The sequence below is a fragment of the Thamnophis sirtalis genome, unplaced genomic scaffold, assembly GCF_051295495.1.
Source record: "Thamnophis sirtalis isolate CommonGarterSnake01/CBP01778 unplaced genomic scaffold, rThaSir2_p1.2 scaffold_3, whole genome shotgun sequence".
Lineage (NCBI taxonomy): Eukaryota > Metazoa > Chordata > Lepidosauria > Squamata > Natricidae > Thamnophis > Thamnophis sirtalis.
Genome location: NW_028261383.1, coordinates 124,375,546 through 124,398,059, shown reverse-complemented (window position 1 = coordinate 124,398,059; position 22,514 = coordinate 124,375,546). Strand labels below are relative to the sequence as shown.

The window sequence follows — 22,514 nt, the reverse complement described above, 5'->3', positions numbered from 1 at the left end:
GCTGATACTAAGAGCTGTCTCTTTGAGTGTAGTCATCGCTATATTAGCATTTCTAATGTTAAAATCTCATTGCTTGCTAAGGCACATGTCTTTGTTGGCAGCTCTTTTATGGCTTTTTTATTTTTGCTTTTTTACAAATAACATTTAAATTGCATCTGCTCCTTTTGTGTAGGTGTAGATGTCATGTTTTGCTTTCAAATGATGCCAAATATATATTTCTCCTCCTGTCATGACCATTTTTCTTTTGGCTTCTATATGGAATAACTAAATTTGAAAGGAAGTTTAACTAAAAGTTTTATGAGATGAAGATAGAAAGATGTAGACCATCATCAAACTCGTGGCGACATGTTGCCATCACATGACATATCACGACATTTTCCCCAGCATAGAGCTGGGGTGGGCGTGACCTGTGAATGATGCATCCAGCCCACAGGCAGCCAGTTTGACACCCTTGAAAGACGGAAGAAAATGTTACCATCTTGGTGAAGCATGATAAGTAATAATATTGTTCAGTGAAAATTGACAGAAAACCTGGATAAGACTAATGGGTGGAATTGTATACATATTTGCTACATTTTGCTATCAGCTTGAAGACTGTAAAATTACCATATAGTAAAGTTAAAGTAAAGGGGATAAGGTTGCCTTATAGTGGAAGAAATAAGTTGACCTTAAAATATTTGCCTCTAAGTTCAGTGCTTTGAAGTTCAGTGCTTTGGATGGGGATGGCATGAGCCGAGGTGGGGCAATGGTTAGAGTGCAGCACTGCAGGCCACCTTCAGCTGACTGCTAACTGCAGCTCAGCAGTTCAAATCTCACCGGCTCAAGGTTGACTCAGCCTTCCATCCTTCCGAGGTGGGTAAAATGAGAATCCAGATTGTTGGGGGCAATATGCTGCCTCTGTAAACCACTTAGAGAGGGCTGTAAAAAGCACTGTAAAGCAGTAGATAAGTCTAAATGTTATTGCTATTGCTATGACCATCCTTCTTTATCCTATGCAGGGAAGATGAGAAGGCCTTTGCACCAGGAGGAATATGTCCAAGACTATTTGTTAGAAGAAAGTTCAATAGGACTACATTTCTGCAGGATCACTTGGAAGATTCCATTGCATTTTGATAATGAGGTCTACATCAATGTCCATTATAACCAGGTATGAAAGGGAAAGTCTTGCACTGTTACCCGTAAGACTGCAAAGAGCTCGTATGAGATTATGATTCAAGCCTGAACTACGATTTAGCCATAAAAACACAGTGGGATTGAGTGTGGGACAGTGTGTGTCAGTGACTTTCTGCCCATAGTAGTTCAGTGGATTGTTGTGGGGATAAAATTAAGACAGATCTCCACATGTGCCTTCTTGAACTCCTGGAGAAAATGTGAGATGATGATGATGGTGGTGGTGATGATGATGATGATGATGATGCAAAGAATGGCTGTCTCATTCTTATGGAAGCTGACTCATGTATTGGCTAAGAGTACACGATAAATTCCTATTCCCACTTTGCTGAATTTGTTGTATTTACTTTTTATTAAATATTTTTTGTTATCACAGGTTAATGTTAGGAGTTGCAGCAAATGTTCCTTCAATGATGCCTGCTTTAAAAATCTACTACAGGAAAGTACAAAGCAAACTCTCCTTGTGGCTTATTTATTTCTAGGTCTTGCAGAATTATATGACAGGAAAAATCTCATTGCAGCACAACACCAAACTTGGGCAGCAGCTGGGCATCTTGGCTTTGCTTCAGCACTGGGCCAAAGGAGCTCCATCCATCCCTACAAGGTAGGTCTTTCTGCAGTTTTGGAAGGGAGGTAGGCATGTCAATTCAGAATAGGTTGTAGACGAGGAGATTTATTTATTTATACAAAGTAAGAAGTGGCCCCAAAGAGATGTGCCAGAGGTGGCATGCAGCACCCTCTCTGTGGGCGTGTGAGCCGTTGCCCCAGTTCAGCTCTGCCACATATGTATGTGCACCTCCCGCCAGCCAGCTGGTCTTCAGGTCTCTGCTGCACCTGTGCAGGGGGCCTGCAGGGGTCGCATGCCCATGCAAGGGGGTGCATGTGGGAGAGTGCATATGTGGAAGATGTGTGCACATTGCATTTTGGGGGTTCAGGTCAGTGGTGGGTTTCAAAAAATTTTAGAACCTCTTCTGTAGGTGTGGCCTGCTTTGTGGGAGTGGCTCACCAGCCATTTGACTGGATGGGAGTGGCTTGCCGGCCCTGTGACTGGGTAGGCATGGCTTGCCAGGCATGTGGCTGGGTGGGCGTGGCCAACTTGTAAAAAGGGGTGAAACTCACTTAACAATGCTCTTGCTTAGCAACCAAAATGTTGACTCAGAAACTCTGGCATTTGAAGCACACAAGTCTTAAAGCTGTCAAGTTACGACCCTTGCACCCCTAACCCTTTAGAAAAAAAACCCAGGGGTGTTCAAACTTGACAGCTTTAAGACTTGTGGACTTCAACTCCCAGAATTCCTTCTCCAGTCATGTTGGCTCAGGAACTCTGGCATTGAAGCACACAAGTCTTAAAGCTGTCAAGTTACAAGACCCTTGCACCCCTAACACTTTAGAAGAGGTTAGAACTGGCAGGAACCCACCCCTGGTTCAGGTGCACGCACGCACATTCATGCACGTGCACTTTAGGCTCTCGGTCCAGAAACGTTTAGCCATCACTGACCTATAGTATTAAGCAAATGAGACACTGCCATGACTCTGTATTTTCCACTAAAGCAATTCCTTACAGATGATGACACCTCTGTTAGCATACCCAACAGAGCCTTGTAACACCCCAATTTCTGTTCCATAATTTCTTTTCCCCTCCAAAACCTAGATAGCTTTCTATTAATCCATTTTCAAAAAAGCATACGTAAAATGAACAATGTACGCAAAACAAGAACCTCAGACAAGAATGGGTGTGTGTATAATTTAAAAACGGCCCATCTCCCTCAGAGTGACTCTAAACAGCAGTCAGTTAAACTTCCCTGCCTCTGCATAGGATCCTATCCTGATTCTCCATCCAGATCAGTCCTCACATACCTCCTGTATTTACTCATAAAGTAAATATGGTAAATATGGCCAATAAAGGATTCTATTCTATTCACAAATTGCACACTAGTGCTTAGCATTCATGCAGTTTTTTCTAGCTCGCTTTGACAGTAATGTCAAGACATCCTGTGCAATTTCTTCCCCACACGTGGAAGGGTTTTTCTGAAAACTCTCCAATTTCAGCTTATGGTCAAGTCCATGTCTTCTATTTGTCTAAATAGAGAGGAACTGAAGAATTACATCCCTGTTTCAGCCCCCCACCTCAGCCCAGACATTGTTGAAATTGCCATGGCTTATCAGATGGAGACACTAGAACCACTTCAGCCATTGCAGGCACAAGTACGCTTTATTGGTGAGTTCAACAGCTGCATTTGATTGACATCTGAGCTTTGGTTCTGGTTTTATGCTGCTATTTGAAATGTTTTGAATGCAGTAGCATGGGATTTGAAGGGAATGTTTTTTTATACCTACTTTCCTCCAGAGTTGTATGTACATTGTATATCTACATGCATTTTATAATTATCCTCAATAGGCAAGATTTTGGCATGGCTTTATTGCTATATCATCTTATTATTATAGCCATATAAGTTGTATACGTGTATGCGTAGATGAACTCCAAGGATGATTTCAGTTTGCAAGTGCTGTGATTCAGTGGAGAATCTCTTCCACTCATTACAGGTAGTCCTCGACTTACAACAGTTCATTTAGTGACCATTCAAAGTTACAACGGCACTGGAAAAAGTGACTTATTTTTCAGGTTTCACGCTGATGACCATTGCAGCATCCCCATGGTCACAGGATCAAAATTCAGACGCTTGGCAACTGACTCATATTTATGACGGTTGCAGTGTCCCAAGGTCTGTGATCCCCTTTTGCGACCTTTTGACAGGCAAAGTCAATGGAGAAGTCAGATTCACTTAACCACCGTATTACTAACTGAATAATTGTCCTGATTCACTTAACAACTGTGACAAGAAGGGTCGTAAAATAGGGCAGAACTCACTTAACAAATGTTTCACATTTGTTGTGTAAATTTTGGGCTCAATTGTGGTCGTAAGTTGAGGGCTATCTGTATATGGGGCAATTTGTGGGTAGCTCTCTATTTTAAATCTGTTCAAGGCATTATTACACAAGCTTTCCATAACTACTTGCACAGCTAACCAATGTGGGGAAACCCATTTTCTCCAAGAATATAGCAACAATTGCAGTCTGTTCCGTCTATGAAGGAGCTTCACAATGTACAAATATTCATTTGTATATATAGTCCAGAGGCAAGGACTATATGGATCAACAAGAGAGTAAGGAAAAATGCTTTGACAGAGATATGCAAGCTCCATTGCCATAGCAACAAGAGGGTAAACAATGTTTTAAGTTCAGAACAGCCAGATAACATTTAAAAGCAATTCACAGACATCTTCCTAATTCGTGTGTGTGTTTGTGTGTGTGTGTGTGTGTTCCAGCATAACTCTGGAACACCTTGAGTAATTTCAACCAAACTTGGTACTCACATACTTCACATGGTACATGGATTACTCTCTGGAAAAAATACTGTGGGGGTAAGACCCTAACCCTAACACCCCTCAGTGTGTGTGTTCTGTTAAGATACAGCTTGTTGTGCCTTAAAATGGCTTCTACTGTACAGTGCAGTGGAGTTGCCATGGTAATGGCTTCGCAGTACTCCACAAGGGGGCTCCCTCTGGTAAGGTGGAAAATTCAACATTAGAAATTACGTTTGGTTTGGACATTTCCCCCCTATAAATAAATATCTGGTCAACACCGGGTTATCAGCAAGTTGTAAGATGTAACTATAAGAAGAGATGCAGTCTCTCCCGTTGCTCTCATGTAAATAGAGCCTTTCCCAACTGTGCTGTAATTACCCAGCTGGGATGATTTGCAGGCAGAGCATCGTATGGCAATAGCTGTCCAAGCGCAACTGTTTGTGTATGCAAAGTGTTTGGGTCTGGAGGTTTGGGCAGCTTCGAGAGTGCCACAGCTTCAATGGCTTGGCTTTGAGCCATATTCTTGCTTTAAGCAGAGATGGCAACTTGCCCTGGAAAACATGCATAGCTAGTGTGTTTTTTGCCTGTGAGTCTGACATATTACACCCTATCGTGTTTCTTTTCTTGCAGAACATATAATTCAGCTGCCGCTCTTCGGCTATAATGTTTTCTCTGTGGAGAAGATCAGTGCCCCAGATATCCCTTCACCTTGTATTGTAGGAGTGAACCAAGAGGAGATTGTTGCAAGGAGCAAGGAAACCCAGGTAGGGTTATAAGAGAAACATCAGTATGGATGTCTATGGAGATTCTGTCATTCAGGTCACAGTTGTCCCAAAGGTGCTTTTTCAGGAGGCAATTGGACGTTCTTGTTTTTTCTTCTGAAGATGTCTGACATCACCGAGGCAGAGGAACAAGGGGAGCCTGTTCCCAGTGTGCTCATGCACAGAGCTGCCAAAAACAATTAAAACAAAAGGGGTGACTTGAGAGTAAGGCTTGGAGAGGATTGGCCCCTCCCATAAGATAAAAGAGGAGCAAAGGCACGTGAGCCTTTACAGGAAGCAACTTTGTTTCTTCTGGTCTGTTTAAACTCTGAAGCTCTGTTTTGACTCTGTGCTCCATTTGGCCTTGCAAAGCTAATTGGCAATTGGGTCTTTGGCAGTGTTTCAGGGGAGATAAAGGTGGGTGCTTATCAGCCTTATACCGAAAGACTGTGGCAGACTTCTGTCGGACTCTTTACAAACTATTTGTGACTCGATTCTCATCCAAGAAGCTTCTTCAGCTCTGACAAGATACTGGGGAATGGAAAGATTTATAGAATGCGAATGTCCAGCTGTTTGCAAGGAGTATAAATCCTTCCATTCCCCACCATTCAGTGAGAGCTGAAGAAGCTTCTTGGATGAGAAGGGAAATGTCTTCAAGAAAAAACAAGAAAGTCCAGTTGCTTCTTGATAAAAAAAAAGCACCTTTGGGACTATCACAATGGAGGAAACACAGGAACTGAAACAAGTAGGATACCATTCAGGTCAGGACATTGCCTGCCAGCTCCTGCAAGGATACCAATCTTTCCTTGGCCTGTATTTGTCAGATGTTTTTATTCTTTTGTCAAAACACATTCCCCACAAAGTTTGGTTAGCACCCAGCCATGCTGAGATTTTAAACGCCAATAAAACCTAGCTATTTCATTAAGTCTTGCTGGCTGACAAGGTGGATCTTTTTTGAGTGTATGTTAATGCTGCCTGCTGCCTGAAGAAAGACTGTATTGTTGCCATCATGGTTTGTTCTGCTTCTTGTTTTAACCTTGTTTGTATGCTAGCCACTCAGGGCTGGTAAAAATTGGGGCAGCTTACAAGCCTAGTAAAACCATTTATCGTTTTAGATCAAATCTTTTATGCCAGCATTGCCAAAATATAACTCTATTTAGATAGTAGCACTCTGTGCTCACAGCATTTGAATGCTGTTGGTCAATTTCAGTCCTTGTTGTGGTCCGCCAGCAGCCTGCAGAGCTGGCAGCAGAGTCGGACAGTGAGGAGGTTGGGGAGGAACATGGGCTAGTCCTGGAATCTGGGGAAGGCTCTGACAAGGGCTCTGCGTCGGAGGCAGGGGGGGGGCAGGGCCATCTGGGAGTTATGTGCTGCCTCCGGAGCCTCCAGAGTCTGACACCAGTGAGGCAGAGGAACAGAGGGAGCCTGTTCCCAGTGCATGCATGCACAGAGCTGCCAAAAGGCAAGAACAGTTAAGATAAAAGGGGCGACTCGAGAGTAAGGCTTGGAGAGGATTGGCCCCTCCCATAAGATAAAGGAGGAGCATAGGCACGTGAGCATTTACAGGAAGCAACTTTGTTTGTTCTGGTCGGTTTAAACTCTGAAGCTCTGTTTTGACTCTGTGCTCCATTTAGCCTTGCAAAGCTAATTGGCAATTGGGTCTTTGGCAGTGTTTCAGGGGAGATAAAGGTGGGTGCTTATACCGAAAGACTGTGGCAGACTTCTGTCGGACTCTTTACAAACTATTTGTGACTCATTAAGGGCTGTGAATGAACATAATTCATAGCCATTGAATTAAAGAGAGGGGGACTCTATTTGGGGACTAAGCATGCAATTTTTTCTGTCGCAGGAAGCCTAGGTCAGAACAATTCTTCTGGTGGAACTTTACTGGTGTATTTTAATCCACACACACATACAAAATTGGGCAACTAATATGCCTGGGATTTAATTTTAAAAATCATTCATGAAATCTCTTATTGCCATCTAAGGATGGCCTTCATTGAGAACATTGTCCCTCAATGAGAGCCAACTGAAAGTGAAATGGAATACTAAAGTATGAAAAAGATGACTGATTCTGCAATGTCCATCATGCCTCTCTTTCCTCATGTGTAGAGCAATCAGATCATCATTCCACTGAAGCAGATACTACGGATGAAATCCTTCCGCCCATCCAAGGCTGCTGGCCTTTCAGGCATAGAAATCAACTATGGCTCAATGGAAAATCCCAAGACTATCTGGTTTGAATTACAACAGGTAACATCAATTGTGTCGTCTCTTTATAGAAATATTCTAAATGTTTATTGCACCTTTTTTAAAAAAACCAAAGATAGCTAAAGCTATAGCCAAAGATAGGGGGGCATAGATCAATACAGGCAGCAGCTGTGGCTTTGTATTGTAAAAACAAACAAACAAACCCTGTGTCAGGGTTCCAAGTAACAGAGCCAATTCAATGAAAACTCTGAGGGCAAGGTGCTCCTCAAAGTTCAAATTTATTAGGCATGTTAAATCGGCACCTTTGGTGAAAACCTGACTCTGGAAGACCCGAGATTTTCCCCACCCAAATTAAAATCAAAGTTCTTTATCCCAGTCCACATGTCCATCACATGGTCCAACCAGGTCACAATACTAACTCTAGTTGGTTTCAGTCCATGCCTCCTCTCACCTGGTGAGAATGTCCTTAGTTCCCAGGAGAAAGAATTTTATTTTGGCTACAAGTTTCCCCCTCCCATTCCCACAACTCCAACCAGCTGTGGCAGCCCTGAAGACACTCCAAAATGGCTTCAGGATTGACACCCTGGTTTGCAATATCAGCTTTCAGTGTATATGTTTGGGGGAAATGAGGTTATTCTAGCTTTAAGAAAAAGGAGAATATTGTGCCTAAGAATAGCCTTTTTTGTTTGTGTTTTTGCTTGCCTCAATGATTTGTATTCTAGACCAAGCAAAAAGCAGGTGATGGGACTTAGGATAGTAGATAAACATATAGGATTATGATAAATTTAAATGACCACTTGTTCTCCTTTTTTATACACTTTTTGCTGTTGTTGTAGTTGCTAGTTTTGAATGTATGTTTCTGTTTTGTTTCATTTTGTTTGTTTTAGTTTTATATTTCATTTTCTCTAATAAAACTATCAATTTCTTTTTTTTAAAGTAGATAAAATTCTGTTCGATCCAATTATGGCTCTAAAGCACTCAAATAACTTCTTTATGAAGAAAGAACATTGTGTTATCCTAAAAGTTATATGGTGTGTTTGTACAGGCACAAAGAGAGTTATATGGAAGGTTTGATAGGAGTTATTTTGGGAGTTTGCTTTGGAAGGAGAAACTACATGTCCAAAAGAGGGGGAAAAAACACATTTCACACTGCTTTCTCTTTTGACAGGCTAAAACATTATATCATTTAATTACAATCATCGGTGGGGGATCAGATTCCCAGGTTTAGTGACAACCAAGAGAAGTTGGCTGCAATATCTTTTCCCAGTACTTGAAAAATGCCTGTAATCTTTTGGTATGTCTACTTGCCAAGTGCTTTCTCCTAAGTCAATGTGAGCTATGGAAACGTCATTCTTTTGAACCACTGTTCACTATTCTATCATCGTTCCTGCATCACTTCCAGCCCTTAAACCTGCGGACAGCAAAAGCAGCTTCTCGACTTCAAGCCATACAAATATGCCATAGCTACTTTGGAATATCTTTGGGTGCATCACCTAACCCAGGGGTATCAAACTCAAAGCTATAGGTGCTTAGATCTGGCCCACGGGACGACCCTGGAAAAAGTGAAGGACTGCCCTGCAGTGCCTCTGCCAGTGAAAATGGAGCTTGGGAGCATGTGTGGCCTTCCCGAGCTGTTTTCATTGGCAGAGGGCTTCAGGAGACTGTCCAGGCTGAAAACAGGGCTGCGTGCACCACCACCACCCCCAATCCATTTTTGCTGGCAGAGGGCTAGTAAAACAAACTAAAAGCAAAACAAAAGGAGAAATGTTGCATTTGAGCATCCAAGAAGGGATAGGAAAGGAGAATGAAGTGGGAAGGAAAAAGAGAAGGAAGGAAGGAAGGAAGGAAGGAAGGAAGGAAGGAAGGAAGGAAGGAAGGAAGGAAGGAAGGACTTGGCCACCAGCAGACGGCAAGGCTCCTCTGGAGGACAAGGGTTTGGTGGTCTCTCTGGTCTCGCCTTTCTCCACTGGAGACAATGGATCCCCCCAGCCCTGCCCAGGCCACCACAGGTGCCTTCAACACAAGTTATGTCGAGCTGGCCACGCCCACCTGGTCCACACCCCCCATGGTCAAACACAACCATGATGTGAAATTGAGTTTGACACCCCTGGCTTAGTGAGTGACCAGACAAGGTTTTCACCAAATTCAACAGCTGTTTTGTGTAGCTAGGACAAATGGCCCCCCTTATGAATTTTTAAGTCAAAGAAAGTCTTCCCTCAATTATGGAACTATATATAGTTTGGTGACTTTCAATATTTTGGAATCATTTTGGATTAAAAAAAATTGATCTGGGACTTGAATTTAGCTTATAGAAAAAGACAAAATTTTGGATTGTAAAAGTCTTTTTTTGGGGGGGGCTGCTTTTTTTTAAAGGATTAAAAATTAGATTTGAACAATCTGTACCTGAAGAAGCTGCATTCTTTTCCTTTCTGATTTTAGAATTTTCACTTAGCTCATTGCTGATTGGTTTGGATCTATCAATGAATATAAATGGGAAGAGCTCTCTGTATCTGCCCCCTCCCTTCTCTGAGGAATATAATTTGCAATTATTCTCTTGGACACTAGAGTGTGTTATTTAATATGATGGGGGAGTAGCGGGGAAGAAACTACATCACATTCTTAGAGATATTAGTTCTAGAAGCTGTGTTTGAGAGAACTCAAAAATTACTGGATAATAAATTATATGATTCTTGTGGAACATGAAGAAATAAAAGATAAAATGGAAATTAAAATTAAGGAAGGACACCTTATAAATACATCTTAAGTGATTGTTGTCTACAACAAGAAAAAAATATAGGAACAAATTTCTTATGATAATTTTCATTTAAGATTAAAAGGTGAAAACTTAACTATAACAATTTTGAAAGAAACCTCTATGTGGAATTTGAGAAAAGGGGAGGAGAAAACATTTTATTTTACTTCATCAAAATTTAAGAGAAACAAAAGGAAATGCATGTTCAACAACAGTCTGGAGATTATGGATTGGAGGAAATAGGAGGCACATATTAGAAAGGGAAAATATGTTACATATAGATTATAAATTTTGTTTGATCATGTTATAATGAAGGTTGATTACAGATTTGTAACAAGATGGCCTACAATTGTTATTGATTATGCAGAGTAAATTATTTTTGTTTGAAAAATTTTTAATAAGCGAACTGTAAAAGGAAAATAATACATATATACATATGATAGTTTAGATGAGAAAATAGGTATTAGTAGATATTTATGTATTAATGATGGCTATTTTATAGTCAAGGTACGTTTTTAATTGATAGTGAGTTAAGATTAAACTTCTAAAACTGGGGTATAACATTAATTTTGATTGTTGGTAAGTATGTGAATTTAAGTTTATGGTGAAGTTGTGATTTATAAAGAATATAAAGATGGATATGAGATTAGGAACTTTTGTTATGATGAATAGAATGGAGGAAATATAGGAATTTTTAAAGGATTATATTAGGTAACAGAATGCACAGATGAAACGAAGGTAAAAATTGGTCATGAAAAGTGGATTTTGAAAAAGGAATTGAGGAGAGATGCTAAAATTGAATATTTTGTTTATTATAAGATTTTGTTTTGGTTTCTTTTTAAACTAGAAATTATATTTAAAATCTTATTTGATAATGATAAATATGTATTTTTGAATTAGTGATTGGATAATTGGATTGATTGTAGATTGTACATGTTATTAAATTCAGATATTGGTTATCCTATGTTTAATTTATAATAAGAGATTATCTAGTTATATATTTGTATCTGTACTGAGGAAAACTGGAAGTCTTTTTTAATATATATATTGCTTATCCCTCCACCCCCTCTTTAAACTTTTCCCCTTTTGAATCCCTTCTCCCATTTTTATTATCTTGTATTTTATTTTCTCTTCAAATGTAATAAAGTTGTTCAAAAAAACCCCAAACCATTACGGTACTCTGTTTCTCACACATACATACATGCAAACATAATTCTGCCTTTGGATGATTTAAAAAATCTCCACATATTACCATTACCACCCCTGCGGTAAACATACTCTAACTTTCAAAGATAGTAATGGACTCTGTCAAAATATCTTGATTTTTAGTTTAGAAAATGTGGGAAATGATAGAGGTATAAAATTGCACATACTTTATAAAAAACAAGAATAGAGATGTTTTTTTTCTTCCTCATTCCAGAAGAAATTAGGATCGTGCAACTGAATGAGAGATTTAAAATCAAAGGTCTATGTTCCCCTATCTCTCTTTAGGGTCTTAATCTGGCTTTGAACTTTTGACATCTTTTTGTTGCTGTTTGCTAGTTTCATTTAATCAGAATGTTTTTGCAAACAAAAAAGAAAAGAATATGCATTTACTAAACTATGCATAAGAATGTTATTAATCCTTGGATAATCAAGGGAATCTTTACATCATTGCAATTTTTACTCCCTGATTCTTGAAAAGCAGTTTAAAGTTAACTAATGGTCTTCACTGCCACCAACTTAAAAATGTAGACTAGCACGAGCCACTGAGGTCTTGTATCCATCTGTTCTACACGAGGGCATGAAAAACAATGAAGAGTTAGTGGCCCCAAATCCATATTTTAGTTCCTGGTACTTGCTCGGGCTTTGCTCAAGAACAGCCATTGCTGTGAGCAGATGCAAAGTTTCCAAGACACCAGCTGTCAATTGTTTTAAGAACATTTGCTGAAATGATACCACCTTTCTACAGCAGCTGAATCTCTGCAAAGGGGGGGATGGGAAAAACTGGCTTAACCTTAGAAGGGAGAGGAAAGCCAGTTACCCAGTAATAGGCAATAGCCTATTTGTTTATGGAAACTGCAAAAGGACATAGTTTTCAATGGTTTTCATGTGCAGAGTTAAAAAAAAGAAAAACAATTTGAAATGGAATTACCAGTATGTAAAATGGTGAACAAAAGCGTATAAACTTTTGTTAAGATGTAAAACGGAAGAAGAGATTAAAGACCACATGACAAAATGGGCTATTAGCTTTGGATATAACTGAGTTGAACACTTGGGAGAGATGGTGGGTAATTTATTACATTGCATAATTTAAGTGAAAATTTTTATAAAATGAAGTATTGCTGGTATATGACAGCAATACATTATACATATGTATAAAGGCATTTCAAACCAGTGCTGGAAATGTAAAACGTATGAGGGGACATTTTGTCACGGTGGACTTGTGAAAAAGCGAAGAAATTTTGGATACAAATTCACACCTGATACAAAAGATTTACAGACTAACATTGTAAAGAAACTAGAATTCTTTTTTTAAACAAAATTTTTATTTTCAAAAAAACACAAACACACAACACATATAACATAAAACCCTCTTCAACTACATACAGCAGCAGTTCTCAACCTGTGGGTCGCGACCCCTTTGGTGGTCGAACGACCTTTCACAAGGGTCGCCTAAGAGTCTTGAATGTGGCTCTTCCACAACCTGCACGCCCCGACCCCGCGCTGATGCCGGCTGGGGAGCCATGGCCATGGCCATCAATGGAGCCATGGCGCTCGACTGGCAGAGGCAGCGGCTGCGGTGCTGCCAGGCGCTTCTGCTGAGCGCGCTGCTCTCACGGGCACCTGCCTCTGCTACAGCCTGCTGCTCCTCTGCCGCGCCCCCCAGCCACCTTGATGCTGCCCCTGCCCACCCTGCACGCTGCCCACAAGAAAATTCTGCAGAAGTGGCAACAGAGCAGATGCGCCACTTCTGCAGAAGTTTCTTGGGTGGTGGCGGAGTGGTGGTGCAGCAGAGGAGCAGCAAGCTGTAGGAGAGGCAGGTGCCCGAGAGCGAGAGCAGCATGCTCAGCAGAAGCACCTGGCAGCATCGCAGCCGCCACCTCTGCCAGTCGAGTGCCATGGCTCCATTGCCGGTTGTGGTCATGGTTCCCCGGCCGGCTCTTAGGCGACCCTTGTGAAAGGGTCATTCAACCCCACAAAGGGGTCGCGACCCAGAGGTTGAGAACCGCTGGTCTAGTCCACTATCTCTTGCCATTTGTAAAGTCTGTATTCTAAGTGTTTTCTTGATAAGTCTTATGTGGGCTTTTCTTAAGAACTTGTTGTACATTGCATGTCTTATAAGGATTCGAAACCCTCTATTTGCTCCTTTTATCAGCTTAACTTTTGTTATCATTAGTGCATCTGCCGAGATTACTCTCATTATTTCTGCCAATTTTTCTCTCCTTTCTTCATCTATGTTCTGACATCTGAAATAAACTTCCGGTTCATCGATCTCTCCTTTCCATATTTCACGCTTGTCATTTCCCTCCACTCTCAGTTTGCTGTCAGTGTCAACAATTTTCTAATCACTTTCATATGTCTCTGTGATTTTTTGAGCTCTGTCCTCAAACTTCATCACTGTCCCCATACTTTCTGTATTTTGAGCTATAATTTCAAGTCTCTTTTCAATTCTGACTGTGATTATTAAAACTTTTTGAATTTCTAAGAAAATTCTTTGCAAAGTTAGTGCCTTTTCTTCTTCACATTGTGCCATTTTCCAGGTTATAAACACTGCCAAAGCATCTAAGACATTTTAGGTTTCAAACAAATTCAGTGGAGTTTTTCAAATCAAAGCTTTCTCTTTCCTTCTAAGGAACACCTGTATAAACAAAACATTTTCCACTGACCCTTTTAGTAAACAAAGCTTATAGCTTTGTAATATCAGATATTGCCAATCCTCTAGCCACTAGATGGCAGTGTTACTTCTTTTCCATCTGTTTTTGCCTCTCTCTGTAAACTCTGGAAGAGGAAAAAAATGTTTAAAAATTATGCTCCATCCAAGCCTTATGAGAGAAGAAACTTTTAATCCACGAATTCAAAAAATGGAAAAAAGTATAGGGGAAGAATGAAAAAAAGAGACCAGTCCAATTTAAAAGTAAGAGGCATTTGTAAAAAGTCCATCCATAAAAAACAAAGTTAAGGTAGAAGAGATAACACGATAGTTTTAAACCAGGGTTAATTCACCGCTTATTTTCTTCTGTCTTTAATTTTATTTTAAACTCCAAGTCTTTGGGGTTTTCTCTTCTTTAATAATAATTTTTTTTCCTCACCATTCCGACACACTGTCTCTCCTGTACTGCTTCTGTTTCAGGGGCTTTTCCCAACCTTCTGCAGCCACTTTGGCTGCTTTTCTTGTAGCTGGCAAAAAGAGCTTTCTTCTGGATCAATCAGGGACTTTGCGATGTCCCTGAGATCAGCAGGACATGCTCTTCTCTATCACTGTTCCTTCAGAACAGTTTAGGTCCAAAAGGACCATTCAGGAACAGAGATATTGCATGTTGTGTCGCTGTGACATCAAGCCCCACCTCCAATTGAAACTAGAATTCTTTTCATTGGGAGTTGAGGATAATGAATGAGAAAAGATTCATGATAAACTGATTTTGTATATGTTACAAAATCTTTCTTTTTCATTTCTTATACTTTTTTCTTTCTGTTCCTTTGTTTCCTTTTCTCTCTCTTTTGATTAGCCTTTTATTCTATGTAAACATTTGATATAAACAAATAATCAACTCATTCTGCCCCCCCCCTGCACATTTGGTAGGCCCTCAGGGTTGCAAGGGGGGAAAATGTGTTTGTGTCATTTAAGATACACTGCAGTCAGAAATAAATCAGTTCAGCTGTTGACCACAACAAATTATGTGCACTTTACATGGAATGCAGAATGGTTCCCATTTGGAAATTCATAGTTCACAGACTATGCTAGGTAGTCACCGATTAACTTTACCAGAAACACACAGTTTTGTTCTGAATAAATAAAAGCCACTAGAGTAACATCTTTAACATTAATTTTATTAGCAGCTTGCCATGTACCTTTAAAGTTACAAACCCTCTTTTTCCAGCAGAAGCTAATTTGTTGATCTCTTCCACAATTCTGCTTTTATCTATCAGCTCTCAACATCAGAAAGATCAGTGGCAGGGACAGATCTAAGGCACAGGTCAAAAAACCATAATGATAAAAACTACAATTTTAATCAAGACTCCCCAAATATATTCACTTTCTCTTAAATATCAATAAAACAGCATTTTCCTTATAAGCTCTGTAGGGTCACTTTGCCATAATACTGAGCTACTAGTTAGGTCCAGATTGGAGGCACAGTACAATAGTATGGCTTTTACGTATGTGACATATGAAAAGAATTAACTCATCTCTTTCAAATGTGCATTTATTTCTCTACTTATTATAGAGAATGTGAGCTGTAAAAATTTTTTTCTTACCTGAAAACAAAACTATTTGAAGCAACTCAACTTCGAGATGGGAATTGGAGACTACTACAGTAATTGATACATTTCTCACATTTTTTATATTTTAAAGTGCTAATTTTACATTATTTACCTAAAAGCATGTTTTAATACATCAAACCCATGTTTATAATATGGAAAAGCCAGGGGTCCCTCAAAACATTACACCTCCTCACCATACAAATAATCTGTGTAACAGCCTTTGAAACCCATTGAAAAAGTCTGTGAATAATGATCTGCAAGGGTCTAAAATTTACTCCATATGCAAAAAATAAAAATGCAATGTAAAATATTACTACTACATAATTTTAGAGCAATGTGCACTGATACTGCAATGGCAATTTTCCTTAAATATATCAGGCATTTCCATTCAATTAATATCGAAGAACAGAATCTTTGGGAAGGGAGGTATTGACCTTTATTCCTGAGGTTTTATGAAAAGAAAAATCTGCTCCTAACTAGACATTTCTAACCATAAGAGGTAGGTAATAGTCCCTCTTGGATAAAGAAAGTCATGCCAACTAGGAACAGAAGCAAGACACAATATTAATTCTCTCCTTAAAAATAACATTTCAGAACTCTCCTACCAAACTCAGTCTAAAGGCATAACGTCCATTGTTCCCAGCCAACAAAGACTCTGGTCATATTGGTGGGAGATAAAGGAAAATTACACCAACAGCTATCAGGGTAGCTGGCAGGGTGTCCCCGAAGTACACATTGCAAATACTGACAGATGATGCAGAAGGAAGACAGGATTCCTTAATTGTGCATTTAGAACTTAATAGGGGAGCAGAGTTACTGAAGCAGGAATTGGGAACAAAAATAATGTAGGAAAACCTAAGCATCAAAATAGTTCCTGTTGCCCACATTGGAAGTCCCACTCTAAATAGCACTTTAAAAAAACCAAAGCACTGCATGTATTTAATTAGTACTGGTTGCTATGCCCTTAATTTGCTGCATTTAATTTGTTATTATATTACCAACTGAGGGAAAAATGCAAGGGAACACTTTTGGAATAAAAGAAACATGTCAACACCATAAAAGAACAGAAATCTAAAGAGCTTTGGCTAAAATAACCCTTCCAGGTTTCCTTCCAATTATAAATTAACTGGTCTTTCCCAAAGTACTCTCTAACATGTTACTCTCACAGCAAAGAAATCCTGACTGAGGCAAATGCATTTCTTCTATTTAAGGTAGCTGCCAGTAAAATCTGTATTAAAAGACTGGAGACTCTCCAGACATAATTATATGCCTAGCCAAATAATAAAATTTGAATTCACTCATACTTGCTAGAAGGAAGAAAGTGGGTTGCTCTCAAAACCTGACAGCAACATGCCTTTTTTTCAGATAGAGAAAATCTATCTAATCCTTAACCCTGGCGCCTCTATCTCCCAACTGCCCTCTCCCCTCCTCTTCCCCATTGCATTGTTACAAAGCGTAGCTATAGTGAAACATGGAGGGACAGTCCTCTGTCACAACCAGCAAAGTGAAGCAGGGCCTTTCGTGAGTCACGTTTCAAAAGTGGCCAGCTCCTGCCAGTCTGTTTCGCTTTCACACTTGTCTCGGCTTTTGAAAAATGTCTTGATCAGCCTCTGCGCTTCTTCTTTCACTGCAAACAGAAAGAGTGGCACCTGAGATAATGACATTCTCAATCACAGTTTATTTATCACACTTCTCATTAATTACCAAATGCAAATTGTACCTATTGACTCAAACAGTATTTGCAAAATACGGTCAACAGAACTGGGGAGTTTTCCAGTGCTTTGGCACTTGCGAAGATTGGTGCGCCAGAAGCCAGAAGAGCAGCTGGCCAAGGCATGTGTGCTCACAGAGAGCGTGTGCCATAGGTTCGCCATCATGGCCCTATAGCGTCATTTTGAGGGTAGAAGTTGAAACAATTTATGTCCATGATGTGAGGGGCAAAAAAACAAACAAATGAGAGTGAGCCAATGGTGAGCAAGAAAAATGTGCAGAAAACTATCTCCACTTACTGAAAGTCATATATATTTCCAATACCTATACTTTATTGGCAACACATTTTCAAACATTTCCATCACATCATAAATGCTAACCAAACTTCATTATACCCTATCCCCTCATACCAAAAAAGAGTTGAGTATTAGAGATCTCAATAATTTTGCAAAATAGGAGGGACAAAGCACAAGACGTTCCTTCATCCCATGCTTTATTTGGCAACTCACCTGTTTTGCGGAAGCTACTTTTGTCTGCAGCCAACAAATGAGAGAGGTGTCGGGCAAATCCCTTGAACAAATCCTGCCAGGTAAGAGATAAGAAAGCAGAATAAGTATAGTGGAATGCAATTTTCTCATTAACATCTAGCTCTTGTGCTTTTATGCAGGACAAAATAATTGATGCCCAGCTGGGCAGCCTCGTAATTAAGGTGCTCTCCTTATCGTACAATAGGGAACATGCTATCTGAGATTCAAATAGACGGTGCGTCCCTAGATCAGGGATGGGCAATTAATTTTCCCAAGGGCCCACATGAAATACTGGGACTGTGAAGAGCTGAACTGATTTGATGTCCTCAAACTCCATCATCTTATCGCTTTGGATTTATGAGGGAGTGCTATGCAGGAGCAGAAAAGTGCTATCTCTCCTCAACCCCCACCCCCTGCAGCTCCTACTGAAGGAACGAGCGCATGGCAACTGCACAGAGCCGGCCCGACTTGCCTTTGTCTCCTGCCCCCCTGCGGCATGCTTATTTACATTTGATTTCTAAGTTCCAACTGCCCTTATGTGGGCTGGACAGGGACAGCCAAAAGCTGAATGTGGCCCAGGGACCATGCTAAGGCCTGAATTAGATGCTTATATTATAAGTACCAATATAAGGGTATAATAGTATTAGATCCAGGGGGCTAAGTGGGATTTGGATTTTTTAATTTTGAGAATATGTCCTACACAATGACTCCCCTTAATGAAGTAGCCAGAAGACACATTGGGAAATTGCTCCCTGCCAACCACTCAAAACTTTCACAATGTTTTCCACCACTCGATTCATCTTTGCCTTTTTTTCCTGAGGAGTTAGGTAGGCATATCTACAAAGCACAGGGTTAAGTTACTTGCCGTTTTTATTTTCTAAGACCCCAGAAGCATTACTGGAAATAAAAGTGATGCTTGATGTTGGTGCTTTGCTTTGATCCATGCTAGATAGAGTCTGGTATGTGCTAAGGAAGGTATCACTGGGTATATCAGCATTTTGCACATTTTAAATGAATAATCAAGCAATAAATAGATTATTCTGTGTCCAATAGATTGTGCTGAAGTAATCTGGGCTGATGCCAACCCACAGAGGCCTTTACTGGGTATACTGCAGCTCTTTATCCTTGTGGTAGAGTCGCGTTTAGAATTCAACATTTTTGTCTTGGTAAGAAAGCAAAGTAGGTCTAGTGATGTTACCATTCTGATTAAATGCACAATCACCCGTAAGTGGGATTAGAACAACAGCTGGACTGAATGTAAGAGAGGCTCATGCAGACATCAATGTCCTGAACAGCAATAAACTGCTGACTTACATGCATGTTCCTCAAAGAATGAAAACTACAACCGAGAAGGTGCTTCCAGGCAGTTGACTTCTAAGTGATGATGTGGAACATTAGGGTCATAACAGGGAGGGGCAGATATGGCGGGGACTTTAGGGCGAGCCATTACCGGGGAAGGAGGGTTCGCTACGTTAGTCCCACTCCAAGGCCAGATGGCGTGAGTAGTCACGACCCTGGTCTCAGGCTGTTGTCGCTAAATGCCAGGTCTGTGGTTCACAAGGCTCCCCTCGTCCGGGACCTAATTTTAGACGAGAGGTCAGACCTGGCATGTATTACTGAAACCTGGCTGGGCCCAGAGGGAGGAGTCCCCTTCACTGAAATGTGTCCAGAGGGTTTTCAGGTGCTGCATCAGCCGCGACCCCAGGGAAGGGGGGGAAGTGGCCACTGTTATCCGGGAATCTTTAGTTCTTTGTAGGATCCCTGCTCCGGAGCTTGTCAGGTGTGAGTCCTTACTGGTGAAGTTGGACCTTGTGGGTCAAGTACCTGCCTCCCAACAGCGTGACAACAGCTCTCCCCTCGCTCCTCGGGTCAGTAGCCGAGCTGGCAGTTGAGTTTCCCAGGCTTATGGTGCTGGGGGACTTTAATTTGCCTTCGCTCGGCGAGCACTCTGATGGAGCACAGGAGTTCATGGCTTCCATGACAGACATGGGCTTGACCCAAGTAATTCGGGGCCCGACTCACTCAGCAGGTTGCACGCTCGACTCGTATTCCTCTTGGAGCAGTGGAGTTGTGATCTTGGTTTGAGGGGTAGTGAGATCTTGCCCCTGTCATGGTTGGACCATTTCCTACTGAGGCTTGACTTCCGGAGGCCAATCCCCCACTGTAGGGAGGAGGAACCGATTAGGTGGTTCCACCCCAGGCGCCTTATGGACCCTCAGGGCTTTCAGATGGCGCTTGGCGTTGTTCCTGATACTCTCGTCCACAGTCCGGCGGAGACCTTGGTTGCTGCTTGGAACTCAGCAGCGTCGGAGGCTCTCCACCGGATTGCGCCTTTACGGCCGATTCGAGGCAGTGGATCCAGGAGGGCTCCTTGGTTTACTGAGGATCTCCGGGAGATGAAACGCCAAAAGAGATGCCTAGAGCACCGCTGGAGGTCCAGTAAATCCGAGTCAGACCGAGCACTGTTAAAAGCCTGCATCAGAGCTTACCTTCTGGCAATTCGGACTGCTAAAAACACATATATTGCCACTCTGATTGCATCCGCTGAGTCGCGCCCAGCCGCCTTGTTCAGGATAACCCGCTCCCTCCTGAATGGGAGGGATGCGGGCAATCCTTTACCCGGTAGAGCTGAGGAATTCGTCCAATTTCTCGTGGATAAAGTTGCTCGGCCTCGGACGGACCTGGACTCCAATTGCACAGAACCAGCCGAGGTACCGGGGGAGGGTCTTGAGCGACATCTTTGGATTGATTTTCAACTTGTTACTCCTGAGGAAGTGGACAAGGCCATGGGAGCTGTGAGTGTCTCCATGTGTACGCTGGACCCATGCTCCTCCTGGCTGGTCGCGAACAGCAGGGAGGTGACATGGGGCTGGATCCAGGCGATAGTTACCGCCTCCCTTCTGGCTGTTCCGGCAGGCCTGGGGCTGATGAGTTCCCATCCCCGCTCGAATTGTGTGGCTGTTGACTGCTTTTAAATTGTCTCTGTAGTTTGTTTGTTTGTCTCTTCCTTTTGTTTGTATTCCCTCCCCTTGGTTTGTTAGCCGCCCTGAGTCCCTCCAGGAATAGGGCGGCATACAAGTGAAATAAACCTAAACCTTAACCTTAACCTATGTGCAAAACATTATCTGGTGAATGGCTCTGACCTTGAAGTTGGCGGTTCAACTACGGAATGAGAGTGTTCTGACGTCACAACGAAGACACTCAAGAGGGTTCCAATTTGTTAAACTGCTTGTGGAGTATTTGCAGAAGCCCATTTTGAGATCAGGTCAGTTCGGGATCACATGAAATGTTCTGTTCTAGGGTGGAACATTTTGTGTGATGTCACAATTTGTATGTCCCTATTTATTACTACTTACCTGCCCCGAAACAATGCTGCTATTTTATAACTTATCCCCTTTGAATGGGTTTTGTTAGAAATTGATGGAAGAAATAGGGAAAGACAGAAAAAATACAAATGAAGGACAGTGCTGTCTGGTCATAAATAAAGGAAATTACACAATTGTTGTTTGAAAGTACTGTGCTTATTTCACTGGAATACAGTGGCATGGGGGAAAAAAACAAGCTTAGCTCTGTTCAGCACTGTCCAGCTATGTCCCATCCCCACTGTAAGAAGGACTAAGATAACACGACTATGGAAATTTTATTTCCCATGCATTTCCTTAGATATCTTCTGCAACAGCATTTAATTTCATACCTAACTTTTGTGTCACCATGGTGGCTTTAGTTGATAGGGAAACATAAATCAAACAGAGGAGGAGGAGGAGGAGGAGGAGGAGGAGGAGGAGGAGGAGGAGGAGGAGGAGGAGGAGGAGGAGGAGGAGGAGGAGGAGGAGGAGGAGGAGGAGAGAATTAAATAGTTCATAACCCACCTTAGATGCAAATTTCCCATTTTTGTAGAAAGGAGTCAAATATTTTACAACAATATCTGCTGTTTCCTTAAGCGACAATGTTTTTGAAGGTGGCTTAACGGCTCTCGTGTTCCCTTCTTTATCATCCTGTGATAACTTTGGGTCAAAAGTGACTTTCTTTTTTGCCAGTCTACCAGCTTTTCCCTCTGACTGTGACAAAATGGAGGACATGTTCATCATTCGTAGCCTCTTTTCAGCAGGGCTCTCCAGGTCCTGGAAAGGCAGAAACGGAAATCCTTTAAAGCAACTTTACATGGCTAAACCTAAGATACCTTTCTGAAATACAAGAAACACATATTTGTTGTCGATATGATTTACAATTTAAACCCTCAACATTGCACGTGTCAAGAGATGATAATATGATCCGGTTTCTTAATTCAAGAAGCGGAAGAAAAAACATCTTATTCCTTTTTTGTATCTTTATTAAAGTTTAAAAGAAAAAAGATGGAAAATAGCAAGAATTAATTCAGTATTAAAAATAAAGGGTGGGGGGAGAAGGTGAGAAAAACACAAAACCAAAAGTGCAAAAAAATGTTATAAAAATGTTAAGTAATGCCATAATCACAAAGTAAAAGCTGAATTTTCATTTGTACTTATTACAGTTGTAAAAGAAAATAGGAAGTCACTTCTTCTCAAACAACTTATTC

The 22,514-nt window shown here is 41.1% G+C and overlaps 2 protein-coding genes across 6 annotated transcripts in view; one reads left to right on the top strand and one right to left on the bottom strand.

Moving 5' to 3' along the window:
* MYO15B (myosin XVB) overlaps nucleotides 1-10,250 on the top strand; it is a 74,795-nt gene extending 64,545 nt beyond the window's left edge. The window contains exons 38-43 of one of the 3 annotated variants that reach the window (XM_087709935.1): nucleotides 999-1,147; nucleotides 1,653-1,774; nucleotides 3,258-3,388; nucleotides 5,166-5,299; nucleotides 7,409-7,549; nucleotides 8,676-10,250. In XM_087709935.1, the coding sequence (XP_087566061.1) occupies nucleotides 999-1,147; nucleotides 1,653-1,774; nucleotides 3,258-3,388; nucleotides 5,166-5,299; nucleotides 7,409-7,549; nucleotides 8,676-8,735 (737 nt within the window). In that variant the 3' untranslated portion in view covers nucleotides 8,736-10,250. The other 2 variants (XM_087709934.1, XM_087709936.1) reach the window with 2 other exon arrangements.
* A 5,019-nt stretch (nucleotides 10,251-15,269) lies between these two features.
* RECQL5 (RecQ like helicase 5) overlaps nucleotides 15,270-22,514 on the bottom strand; it is a 76,396-nt gene continuing 69,151 nt past the window's right edge. For all 3 annotated transcript variants that reach the window (XM_087709932.1, XM_087709930.1, XM_087709933.1), the window contains exons 18-20: nucleotides 21,829-22,080; nucleotides 17,942-18,014; nucleotides 15,270-17,349 (exon numbers count right to left, since the gene is read on the bottom strand). In XM_087709932.1, the coding sequence (XP_087566058.1) occupies nucleotides 17,249-17,349; nucleotides 17,942-18,014; nucleotides 21,829-22,080 (426 nt within the window). In that variant the 3' untranslated portion in view covers nucleotides 15,270-17,248. The remainder of the gene's footprint in view (nucleotides 17,350-17,941; nucleotides 18,015-21,828; nucleotides 22,081-22,514) is intronic.